The following is a 13,371-nucleotide window of genomic DNA, read 5'->3' on the forward strand; positions in this document are numbered from 1 at the left end:
AACACAGGTCACGGGAAACACCGAGGGCTGTTCCGCAGAACAGCCGTTTAAATATTGTGTGTGTTGGTAACAGGTTTGACACTGCGCCCTGTTTGACAACCGTGGCCCAAACGAAAGACAAGAAAGTATTGGGAAATATCAAAGGTGACTTGTACTCGGACCATAAATATCTGGGTTATTGTATTTTTGACTATTATAGAAGCAAAAAAACCTTTAGCAATACAACAGGAGCTTAGTTGTTGCGTTTCTACAACACGGAGGAGCAGAGGTTAATTATGACTTGAGACAGCTGAGCTACAGCTGTGAAATCCCTTCCAACCACTGGCGAAGGAAGGGATTAGGAATCCCCATAACATGACTCAATTGCTTGTTCTCTCTCTCCATATGACTGCATGGGTGCAAGCGAAGTAAACCATCCTTCTCTGGCGGAGTGGATAGACCTAGTTGTTATTGCCATCATGTTATTCTAGCTCCTAACAGTTTTTTTAGGTCTATTTTATCGAGATCAGTACTGGGGTTTATCAACACTGCCATTGAATATGTGATGTATCCAGGAAATCTGAATTAAGTTTCCGACTCCTAAAAATGCTTTTTTATAAACCATTGTCGTGACTTCTTTCATTGTCAAATGTTATAACGGCATAGTAGACGACCTCAGCGTACCTCACAATAAGTGCAAGTAAAACAACATGATAATGATTTGAAACATGATGCATACACACGCGCGCACACACGCGCACACGCACACACACACTTCCAGTCCCGAAGGCACGTGCCAAAATAACACCGCACACATCTGGGTAAGATTTCCCTTTAGAATTCTTCATAACATGACATCTAGTAAAACGCTATGAGCGCTAGCAATGCAACCCCCAACAACAACAACTGCCGCTTGTTTATATTCTGAAGTATGCAGGTACTGGGCGGCGGGGGTGACACAAGATACGCGGATTCCCCTCTCAACAACACCCTCTAAATCCCAGAACCAGACCCCTGGCAACGTTGACGTGAGGAGGTGCCAAAGAGGATGGGTGAGTCGTGAGTGTAGCCGCTGGGCTAGCTAGGCTAACTACCTGGTCGTACCTGATGACGGACCTGTCGCGTGCAGCGGCAGAGACGGCGGCGGGAAGCGACGGCGCAGCAGCAATCCGCAGGAGGGGTCGGAGGGGCGGCGGAGACGCGGCAGCGGTGGACGCGGTTCTTCAGCACGGTCTGTCCTGTCCTATTTGGTCCGACACAGACTTTCTGTCATGGTTGTGAAGTGTGTTTGAGCGGAAGGCAAAAAAAGTGTCGGGGATGACTGTCGTTGACGTTACACCCTAGCTCGCTAACTACTTTTAAGGCTAGGTTAGGAAGCAACAAGCTATTTTGACAGTTTGGGCCGTTGGTAGGGGCGGTTTCATAGGGGGAATCCTCTGTGAGGTAAACGATAATAACGTGGTTATTATAATTATATTACAATATAATGCCCTGCTCATGGCATATCAGCCTTTTCTTACATTTAAATTCAAAAATATATTCGGATTTCCAACTCGTTGTGGTTTAGGCGAGCTATAAAACCGACGGGGTCTCACCTACGAATGAAATGGTACGGTCCAGGGAGGGCAAAGGGGGCCGCTGGTTACCTAGGAAACATCAGTGGATCTACCTACAGCCGGGGTTGATGTGGCTTCTGATTTATAAACACAGTATCAAGTTCTCCTCGGCTGCAGCACTAAACCGAGATTGAGTCTAAATCAATAGACTATGGGTTATTTGTTAGAGATGTGAAAAGCATAATAGCCGTTCAAAAAAGAAAGTCTGATTCGAAACTGTGGTGCAATAAAATAAGTATTATTATATTATTATGTGTATCAGCCTATTATTTGCCATGAAGGTTGAATGTTGGTTTTCAAATGTTATTGCTGTTATTACAGTGGAGAGTGTGTTTTTTCATCAGTACTCCTGCACTAACATACACTAGGTTCATTGTATACAATTGCAGATCTCATGTATTCTATTCATTTGGATTTAATCTTGTATATTTTGCCTTTTGTATTGAATAAGAATCAGGCCTATAGTCTGATGCAACAAGACAACTGCTGAATATAATACAGAACAATGCTCAATTATGTTGAGAATCAACGGAATACAGAAATGTGCGGTCTTGCCCACTTCAAAGCTAATATTATTAGCTTAACAGTAGAAAAAGGTTATCAAATAACCTGTTACTACTGTTATGATTACTAAATAGTACATTTACATTTAGGGAATTCAGCAAACGCTTTTATCCAAAGCCACTTACAAAGAGTACATTTATCAGAAGAAAGGGACACAACAACATAGTATTATTAAAAAACAGAACCGTATTACTCTAGGCTTCGCATCATGTTGTTTTGAAACAACTTAAGCACATACATTTCCGCGGTAGGCTACGGGACGAAAAGTGTTGTCAGTGTGGGGCTTAATTAGTCCACAACCGACATGTCACCAACATTCACGGGGGGTTGAACACTGTTGTGGGGGCAGGATCTGCAATGTTTTTAAACCTCTTGATCTGAGCATTGATATGTATTTATTTCACGCTTTGTATTGTAGCTTTTATAGGTTATGTTATGTTTCTATACGTTAGGTGAAACAGAGTTGAGATGAAGGTCATATGGCCATATGAAAATAAATGTATAGGCTATGTTTGGCTGTAAAAAGGCAATTTGGTATAATGTCAATGTAGAATGGGGAAGGTAATATTATGCAATTAATTCTATTTGAAGAGCCACGCTTAGGCCCATGCGGCGTAGTCATGACGATGGCTGCTCAGCATAGCTGGACCTTTAATTGTTTTGCAAATACTGGCAACAATAATCCTCGACTTATGGATTCAAAACCACCATCAAAGGCGTTTGGGTCAGTGCACGTGTACAGTGATCACAGTTGGTCTCCGGGGACGTGTTTGACCGCCCATAAATCCATATTCGCTCGTAAAATAAATACGTTAAAACGTGTTTGTTTCACGAGTTCTGATCAATTATACAAACATCGTCCCACAGCAGACCCACCGCAAAGAAACAAGAGAGTTTTCACTGTTTAATTATTTCTTTATTCAGCGCATTGGCACGATGTTTCGCCTGCTAATTAGCAGATAGCGCGTGCTACGAAGCGGCAGCAGTGCTGAGTGTGAAAAAGAGATATTTCTTTCAGACAATAGTGATTATGAAAAACTGCTCACACAGGTCAAGTGCATCCCCAAAGGGTTAGCATATTGATCTCCGAGCAAGCGGAGGCGTTGGTAAAAAAAAACAACTAAAAAAACGCTGCCGCCGGCATAGCATCTCAGTCCCCCAACGCCCACGCACTCTCAAATGAACACTCACAGATGGACGTTGGGTTTGGCTAACGCACACATAGCACAACACAACTCTCTCTGATCATGCATCATGTGTGTGTGCACAAAAGCACACATGTATGCACAGTACACCCACGCACGTACGAATGGGAAACATGGATGTGTGCTGCAGAGTGATGTGTATGCAGTGTTGGAGAGAGCGAGACGTCTTCAGTATCGAGAGAACGTCAATGTTTGATTCGGAAACGTCCGAACATATAGAAACGCACCAAAACTGTAAAGAACGGATCTGTTTGACTGACATTATGGCAAAGTGAGGCAAGCAGGGTCTGATGCAGAGATAGGCTGAGCTGGGTATGGGGGGGAGGGGGGGGGGGGTCAGGCCCTTGCTTGAGTGTACCATTGAAGCATCGGTAGGTGCCCAGTAGTCGCACTCTCGCACACTTTAGACCTTGCATGAATGGGTGCTCATGCTGTAGTACCACACACACACACACACACACACACACACACACACACACACACACACACACACACACACATACAGATGTACATGCACGCACACACAAACACACACACACACACACACACACAAATACACAAAAACGCACACACACACACACACACACACATAGACACACACACACACACACACACACACACACACACACACACACACACACACACACACACACACACACACACAGATACGGTGCAGTACTATGCTTCACATCGTGGGGCGGGGGCGGTATTGATTTTGGGAGGCGGTCGCCGCCCACTACATAATGCCATACCTGATTATGAACGCTTTTAACCTAAACGCTTAACGCATCACAGGGTTAATGGTTAGCGCTGGCGGCTAACACTGTCGTCACTGCTGGGAGCGCACGTTTTTCCTCGGGATTGTTTGTGTGTGTGTGTGTGTGTGTGTGTGTGTGTGTGTGTGTGTGTGTGTGTGTGTGTGTGTGTGCGTGTGTGTGTGTGATTTGATTAATTGTAGAGAGATTACCTAGGTTGTTTTTTTCCCCCCATGATTTCCCCATCGATGATTAAATCAGAATCACTGAATCAGAAAGCCATGAAGTGGTGATGAATTTGGGGATGGGTTCGCTCGCCCTCCTTCTCTCTTTCTCTCTCTCTCTCTCGCTCCCTCTCACCCTCCCTCTCTCTCTTTCTCTCTCTTGCCCTCGCTCTCCTCTCTCCCTCTCTCTCTCTCTCTCTCTCTCTCTCTCTCTCTCTCTCTCTCTCTCTCTCTCTCTCTCTCTCTCTCTCTCTCTTTCTCTCTCTCTCTCTCCAGCCCTTTCTCTGCTTGTTGTTGTCTGTTATAGCTTTTCTATTCTACATGGTGAAATGAGTCTCGCAAATCCAATGAAAGAAGACCTTGCTGTTACATCACCTCACGGCGTTGCCTCAGCACACAGGAGTAAGCGCAGAGGGAAAAGCAGTGACAGACAGAGGCCTCCAGTTATTGTTGCACTGGAGGCTTGCGGGCTTGCTGATTTCCCGTTTTCGTGTTAAAACGTAGAGCTTCTCAGTCAATGAGGTCGACTCGATTTGGCTAACCGTAGTGGCACTATTTGCACCTTTTTTTTTTTTTTATGTATGCCCAAATGTACAATTTATGTTGGTTTAACCCGCAAATTATTTTTTTTTGGTTAATGAAGTTAGCCAGTTTCACTACCTGACTCCACTCTAGTTGAGGCTTGGGTTTTTTAAGTGATGGTGACCCACACAGTGGTAAATCAAATAATAACCGGCGGCCTTTATGGTAGAAGAGGAAATGGTAGTAATTGCGAGATATTCTCGGAAATGCCAGTCAAAATGGCATATTACCATGACGACAAAACAATTATCTGTGCTCAAGTTTTCCTTCTATGTAGTTTCTCCTGTACATGAGATGTAGGGCTGTTCTGAAGCACTGATGAATAAATCATCAAGGGCAGAAAAAGAACTGTGTGTCAATAATGCACTATAGTGATACCGATAATTAGCGTTTTAATTCGAATTGACGTGGACTGAAACCTCTCTGCTTCGCCATTGACTGGTCTCGTCCCGACTGGCCAAAGTGCAGCCAAACATGTTGAAGACTGGTGCATTATTCATAAGCTCTAAGCCCACGCAAGGCCAATAAAACGTCTTAATATTTGACGAGTCCGGATCGAGAGCTGTTCATTCGTCGATGCCTGGCAGTTGCTCACCATCGGGCCTGATGGATTTAGAAACTCCTTCTGGTAAAATAACAAACAACGCATTATGGATCCGAGTTATGGATGGCTAATTATGTGCACTCCCTACCGACTGACTTCATGCCAAAGTCACCCACGCACACGCACACACACACACACGTACATACACTCGCACCCACACACTCACAAACACACCGAAACACACACACACACACACACACACACGCTCACACGCATTCATACACCCACACATACACACACAGTGAAGGCAAAATAGATAAACACTAAAACACACACAGTGTAGTTGTAGAAACAGATTTGCCATCTCTGAGATGTATTGATAGACTCAGTAAACAACAAATATCAATAAAAAAAATGGGGGACATGAAATGTGAGTTAGTGAGCCTACAGGTCAAAGAATACACGCCCAGGTCAGAGACGTGCCCCCCCCCCCCTCCCCCCACACACCGATAAGGTGTTCTCTAATGGGCACTACAAGGCTAATGCTGCTCACAACTGCGGTGAGTCGTGAGAGCGTTACCTCAAAGGGCACCATTAGCACTGAGACACCAATACACCAGACTGCGTGAAGACGAACAACAAGAAGAAGGGGGGGGCGGGGGGCGGTGGTATCTACGCGTACCAGATCGGCCTTGTGTCAGTCAGTCTGTCTTCCCGTCTGCCTGCTACTCTCCCTCCACTCATCGTTTATGCATGCCGTTATCCCCATCGTACCGTTTGATGGCGCGGCGATAACGAGGAGATGGATTCTGCCCTCCTCACGGGGGACGGCGTGTCAACATGGATTATATCAAAGCACAGCGCGCACATACGCTGAGACGGCTCGGCCTTGTAACGGAGAGAGCATTCACGCGAGACTCAACATGGACAACCGTGTCGGTTGAATCTACACACAGACGTGATCCTTAACCTCAATAGTAATTGAGGGATAGTCAATTGTCACGTTCCAACAATAGAACTCTGTGCTGCTTAACCTGTTGCGTTACACTGCATTCAGAAGATGTGGCCCCACTCACTCAGATTCATTCATTGTATTGTTAATGTTGCATATGTTTTCTCTGCATTGATTTGGTTGTAGTGGCTTCGGATCACTGACATCTTTGTAAGTGTGCTGCAATAGTTGTATTGTCGCCCTATAGTCGCCATTTATCCGTTTTGTGGGCGGGAGGGTGAGTGAGGGTGAGGGGGTGGGGGGGGGGGGGGGTGAATGTAAATGAGGGTGTCTTGTCTTTAGTGTTGTTGGTTTTGTCGAGGTGACTGATTTGTTTTAGGAATACGAGTAAATACTAGTGAGATTGAAAGCCAACGCATAATCATGCACGCACACACACACACGCACGCACGCACGCACGCACACACACACACACACACACACACACACACACACACACACACACACACACACACACACACACACACACACACACACACACACACACACACACACACACACACACACACACACACACACACACAAACATTTAAGGCATAACCTCTCTCTGTTTAATGAGAATACATTTTTGCAGCAGTCGGAAGTATTATAACAAAAATATGACCCAGATATTATATAGAGTTTATAATTACAAGATTTAGATTTACACTATAGATACACTTAATGTACCAGAAGATGTACATGGCTCTTTTCAAAACAAACCCATAACAAACTATATATTGGAAATCCACATTTGAATGATGCTCTCAATCAAATGCTCTCATTCATTGTCAGTATAGTTGACAGGCGCATGTGTGCGTGAAAGCATGGTTTAACTGTTCGCTATCAAATTAGCTAAGGTAGCGTTGTAGGATAACAGGTATTTTATTTTATTAAACGTATAAACTCTGGCCATATAAAAATATATAAAACATAAAGTACTGCTGCTTTAAGATGTAGGCATACTTTTTGGATTATAGAAGATTATTTTCTAATACAGTTGGAGATGATGCAAGACATTAATAAAACACTGACAACAATTAAAACAATCGCGCCACATAATTTGACTATTATTATTATTTATTTATTTTACAACGGTCCGACCTGAATAACGGAGGTAAACCGCAGAAGGTGAGGTGACATAGATCAACACTGCCACCTAATGGCGATTAGAAGTCACAACTGAATAGGCCAGCTCAGTCCAACACAGATAGAGGCTCAGGGATTCCAGGGACGGTTAGGAGTAGCCCTCATGTACAACGCTCTTTTTTGATTGGTTTGCTGTTGCTATTGTTGACTTTGGACACTCTAGCTAGCAACTCGTCCAAGAAGGATAGCCTACAGTCCTATCCTACTTGGACGACCCATGTACCTATTCCACTATTTACATATCATCGTGAGAAGTACCTTATTATACTTAATACATACTATACTGACAATGTAACTATTCCACTGAGCATTCGTTTTTTTTTTCAGTTTATTATTTAATCAGAAAAATATACAAACATTTCATTAGTGATTCAGAAGTATAAACTAATGTTTAAAAGCGACAGATTATACAAAATTATGCAAAATTTTCCTCCGAACATATTCACATAACTGAATCTGTTTACAATTTCAGAACACTCAACTTTTCAGGAGAAAACAGACATTGAACATAGTGTAATCTGATAATTTATAAAGGGTTATGCTTCATATAACTAAGGTTTAATTAACAGCAGTTCGATCATTTCGTTCAGATCTCACATAAAAGAGATCTCATTCAAGAAACAACATTAGTCATGCTGTTTTTCTTCATCTTATTATAAAAAAAAAGGACTAGTCTGTTTGATTGACAGGTGAGATGATCATTGGGGCAGAATCATGCATGGAGGACAGAGAGGCTGAGCAGAGACGAAGCCAATAGCAGAGCAGAGATGAACCCTGGTTTCCACATCGGAGACCAGACCCTCATCATAATCACCAAACAAGCCCACCTTCTTGGGCTCAGCACTCAGAGTGCCATCGACATCACCATCATCATTTAATACCAGCTCATCCCCGAGTCAAGATATACCCATCTCTGGGGTCGATGTGATTGCTTCTTTTCTGTCGATGGACTCTCTGGCCACTCCTAAACGCCGTCCTGTCCTATCTTTAACCTGGACCTAACTCTGGACCCTCTTCAGTTCAGCAGCCTCACACAGCTTCTTCGTCTCCATGTTCAGTGTCTCCTCCAGCTGATCCCGGGATCTCCTCAAGGTCCCTACGTATGACGGAGGACGGACCTCCACCGTGGTCCAGTCCCTGGTGGGTGGAGGATCCTTCAGGGATCTGAAGGTCTGGAGGAAGTGGAGGTGGTCTTTAGTTTGTGAGAGATGCTTCACCTCTGAGCTTCTGTTGGTCAGATCTTCTATTTCCAGCTCCAGCTCTTTGATTTGAAGACTCCAAGGTCTTCAAATCGTTTCTCTGTGGTTTTCAGTTCCTCTTGAACCGTTTGGTTGAAATCATCCTGCCACTTTTCAATGCAGCGCATCAGAGCTGTGAAGACCTGAATACCATCGGCTATCTCTATGTCTGCCTCTTTTTGACCCAATTTGACTACGTCTTTGAGGACACTAAGGACTCAGGGACTTAATTGATCTCAGGTGCTAAGTGGCCAAGTCCGATCTAAGTGATTCTCACTGTGGGCGAAAACCTGATTGAAATCAATAAGACAAGAACGCATGGATCAAGAGAGCGCTTGTTGTAGACCAACTTCACAAGCTGTAGTTCCACCGTAGAGACGCTAGAGGTCAGCAATACTCCCCGTTGCGCAATGACGTCGGTTAGGAAAAGTGGTTACGTTTTCCACAAAGGAGGCGTTGGGAGATTTGACAATTCGAAGAAGCCCCGCCCCAGGTGTCAGGGGAGCGGAGGAGACGAGAAGAAGTCATTATTAGAAAACGAAACCTAAGGTTCTTGAGAAGAAAACCGACGTGGAAGCAATTCTCTCGTTATAAATAAAACTAAAACGAATTTAGGAACAAATACTCGGACAGACAGAAACCACAACAAGGTGAGTAAAACAGCACCACTTTGAGAGAAGTTAAAACCTCTCTTCTCGTTATGGAAAAAGATAATACATTTAGTGGCTCAACACATGAACCTTGTCCTCTGTGTCTAGGAATGGCCGCTGCTAACGCTTGCTGGTCTGGAGAGAACTTTTCATGTTCCATCTGTCTGGATGAGTTCAGAAGCCCAGTTTCCACACCATGTGGACACAACTTCTGCAGAACCTGTATTACAAAGTTCTGGGATGACCAAGTCCAGTACAAATGTCCTTTATGCAACGAGCTTTTCCACACTAGACCCGGTTTACGGGTCAATACCCTCTTATCAGAGTTGGCAGCTCAGATTAAAACGTCTGTTCGAGTAATAGAGAAGCCTTTTGTTGATTCAGCAGAAGTTCCCTGTGACGTCTGTACTGGGACCCAGCTGAAGGCCGTGAAGTCCTGCCTAATGTGTTTAATCTCTTACTGTCAAACCCACCTCGAGCCACATCAGAGAGTTGCAGGCCTGAAGAAACATGTACTAGTCGAGCCTATGGACCGCCTGGAAGACCGGATGTGCAGGAAACACGACCGACTTCTGGAGCTCTTCTGCCAGACCGAACAGGTGTGTGTGTGTCAGTTCTGCACAGAGGCAGACCACAGGTCCCATCGTGTTGTTCCTCTGAGGGAGGAATATGAAGTGAGGACGGCCCAGCTGGGGAAGATAGAGGCTGAAGTTCCGCAGATGATCCAGGAGAGAAAACAAAGGATTAAAGAGATCAAAGACGAAGTAGAGTTGGGTAAAAAAGACGCAGACAGAGAGATAGCCGATGGTATTCAGGTCATGACAGATCTGATGCGCTGCATTGAAAAGTGGCAGGATGATTTCAACACAACGGTTCAGGAGAAACTGAAAATCACCGAGAAACGATTTGAAGACCTCATCAAAGAGCTGGAGCAGGAAATAGAAGATCTGACCAACAGAAGCGCCGAAGTGAGGCAGCTCTCACACACTAAAGACCACCTCTACTTCCTCCAGGCCTTCAGACCCCTGATGAATCCTCCACCCACCAGGGACTGGACGACGGTGGTCTGTCCTCCGTCATACGAAGGGACCTTGAGGAGATCCCTGGATCAGCTGGAGGAGACACTGAACATAGAGATGAAGAAGCGGTGTGATGCTGCTGAACTGAAGAGGGTCCAGCAGTATGAAGTAGATGTGACTCTGGATCCTGATACAGCTTATCCCGGTCTCATCCTGTCTGCGGATGGGAAACAAGTACATGATGGAGGTGTAAGGAAGAAACTCCAAAACAACCCTAAGAGATTCACATATTATCCCCGTGTTCTCACGAGGCAGAGCTTCTCCTCTGGGAGGTTTTACTTTGAGGTCCAGGTGAGAGACAAGACTGCATGGCGTTTAGGAGTGGCCAGAGAGTCCATCGACAGAAAATGTGCCATCAAAGTGACCCCTGAGATGAGTTACTGGACTCTTCACTCCTACGGCGATGAGATGGTGTTCAACGACGACCCTGATGTTCATCGCCCTCTGAGAGCTGAGCTCCAGAAGGTAGGGGTGTTTGTGGATTATGATCAGGGCGTGGTATCCTTCTATGATGTGGAGGCCAGGGTTAATCTCTGCTCCGCTATTGGCTGCACCTTTAGGGAGCCTCTCTATCCAATGCTCAGTCCAGGTTTAATTGAAGGAGGTGCAAACTCCGCCCCCCTGATCATCTCACCCGTCAATCAAACAGACTAGGATAATAAAATGAAGAAGCAACCGCATGACGAAGGTTGTTTCCTGAAGGAGAATGTCTTCTGTGTAAGATCTGAAAGAAATGATCGTTCTTCTGTTAATTAACTAATTAATCAAGAAAATAACATATTATGAAACATAACCCATTATAAAGGATCAGATAACACTATGTTCAACGTTTTCTTTCAAGTTAAATCCTATGCTATAATTGTAAACGATTTCAATTATGTAGAATATGTTGGGAGGAACAATTTTCATAACATAATAATCTTTTTTTAAATACTAGTTTATACTTCTGAATAACGAATTAAATGTTTGTAAACTTTTCTGATTCAATTCAATAAATTGCAAAAAGAATGCACCTTCTCATTGGAATAGTTGCGTTGTGAGTACTGCATAATGTTTTCAGCAGAATAGGTACTTCCTCACTACAATGTGTGAGCAGCAGAATAGGTACTTGGTCGACTTGCTTCAGTGTCCAATGTCAACAATAACAACAGAAAACCAATCAAAAAAGAGTCTTGTACATGAAGGCACCTCCTAGCTATCCCTGAAATCCCTCAATCTGTGCTCTACTAACCTGGCCTATTCAGTTGTGACTTCTAATCGCCAGTAGGTGGCAATGTTGGTCTACGTGACTGTTCTCCCTGCAGATTCCTGTCGTTATTCGTCTCCGACCGATTATTGAGATTGAAATCTTTAATTAATGGGTTGCATCGTCTCCGACCGGACAATGTTCAAATATAATCTTCTATGATTCAAACAGTAGGCCTATACAATCTCATTGCAAAAAATATTTAAGATGTATGCATTTTAATATAGCCAACGTTTTTATGTTTAATTAAGGAAGATAAAACACCTGCTATCCTAGAACACTACCTTAGCTAATTTGATAGTAGACAGTAAAGCCATGCATTCACGCACAGATGTGCCTGTCAACTACGCTGGTCCAAACTAGAACCAGTTGACTAGGTTAACAGGTGATAGCCTGGAAGTCTCAAACAAACTGTTCTTCTTACACTCTGTGCTAGTCTGAAAGTCAGCCAATGACCTCGGGCTCCATATTTTGAGTGACAAGTGACAAGTGTCAAAATGCATACAGTAAATGTTCCATGTGAGTAATGCGCTAACGTAACCGTGGTGACGGCGAAGTGGAAAATGTGATTCGGATGGCAGGTTTTTTAGAGATTGCCATTCTGGAAAATCCTGTTTTCCTAACCTGGACATTTTCTGCCACGCTATGGATTTACCAACTGATGAAAGATATACTCGGTAACACACACACACACACACACACACACACACACACACACACACACACACACACACACACACATACACACACACACACACACACACACACACACACACACACACACACACACACACACACACACACACACACACAGGGACTCAGACTCCCATTCCTGTGGGACTTCAGAAGTACTGAAAAGAAAAACAGGATTCAAGCCGTAAAGAAAAGGAGAACTTAAATAGAGGCGCTGACGGCTTCCTAAACCCAAACCCCAGAGGGAGCTCTGCGCTTTTATTTTGTATTTTATTTTGGCGTCGCCAGATAAGAGCGCAGGGTTTATTTATTCAGCTTGATCGCCCGGGCATATTTTGAATGATAATGGTATTCGTGTTGCTGATCCACTCCGACACGCCAGTCAGGCTTAAAGGTCACGGTTGGCAGGACAAATATGGGCTACGTACAATCCCTTGATGAGAGGTGTTGGGTGTGTGGGTGGGGGAGTCTGTGTGTGTGTGTGTGTGTGTGTGTGTGTGTGTGTGTGTGTGTGTGTGTGTGTGTGTGTGTGTCTGTGTCTGTGTCTGTGTGTGGGGAGGTGTGGGTGAGTTTGGTGTGTGTGTGTGTGTGTGTGTGTGTGTGTGTGTGTGTGTGTGTGTGTGTGTGGGTGAGTTTGGTGTGTGTGTGTGTGGTGTGTGTGGGTCGGGGGTGTGTGTGGGTGGTTTGGGGGGGGGGGGGGGGGGGGTTGTTGTGCCACCTGAGGTAAACCTTAAGCCCCCTGATGTAGTGCGAAGTTCGTAAGTACCTTTCCAGAGTTCCAGTAGCAGCTCTTTCTGGCTATTATTCGCGTTGACAGGAATACACGCACACGTGCACACATGCATGCGCAGTGCGC

General features: G+C 44.5%; 1 protein-coding gene across 1 annotated transcript; it reads left to right on the plus strand.

Moving 5' to 3' along the window:
• The first annotated feature begins 9,305 nt into the window (after positions 1-9,305).
• On the plus strand, positions 9,306-12,649 carry LOC130381397 (E3 ubiquitin-protein ligase TRIM39-like). Its single transcript, XM_056589009.1, has 2 exons — positions 9,306-9,497; positions 9,606-12,649. The coding sequence occupies exon 2, from the start codon at positions 9,608-9,610 to the stop codon at positions 11,228-11,230; it is 1,623 nt and encodes a 540-aa protein (XP_056444984.1). The 5' UTR covers positions 9,306-9,497; positions 9,606-9,607; the 3' UTR covers positions 11,231-12,649.
• The last annotated feature ends 722 nt before the right edge of the window (positions 12,650-13,371 follow it).

This window comes from Gadus chalcogrammus, chromosome 4, assembly GCF_026213295.1.
Source record: "Gadus chalcogrammus isolate NIFS_2021 chromosome 4, NIFS_Gcha_1.0, whole genome shotgun sequence".
Classification (NCBI taxonomy): domain Eukaryota; kingdom Metazoa; phylum Chordata; class Actinopteri; order Gadiformes; family Gadidae; genus Gadus; species Gadus chalcogrammus.

What these genes read in the sequence shown, in the direction of transcription:
- LOC130381397 (XM_056589009.1), top strand. Translation starts at nt 9,608, where the DNA reads ATGGCCGCTGCTAACGCTTGCTGGTCTGGAGAGAACTTTTCATGTTCC.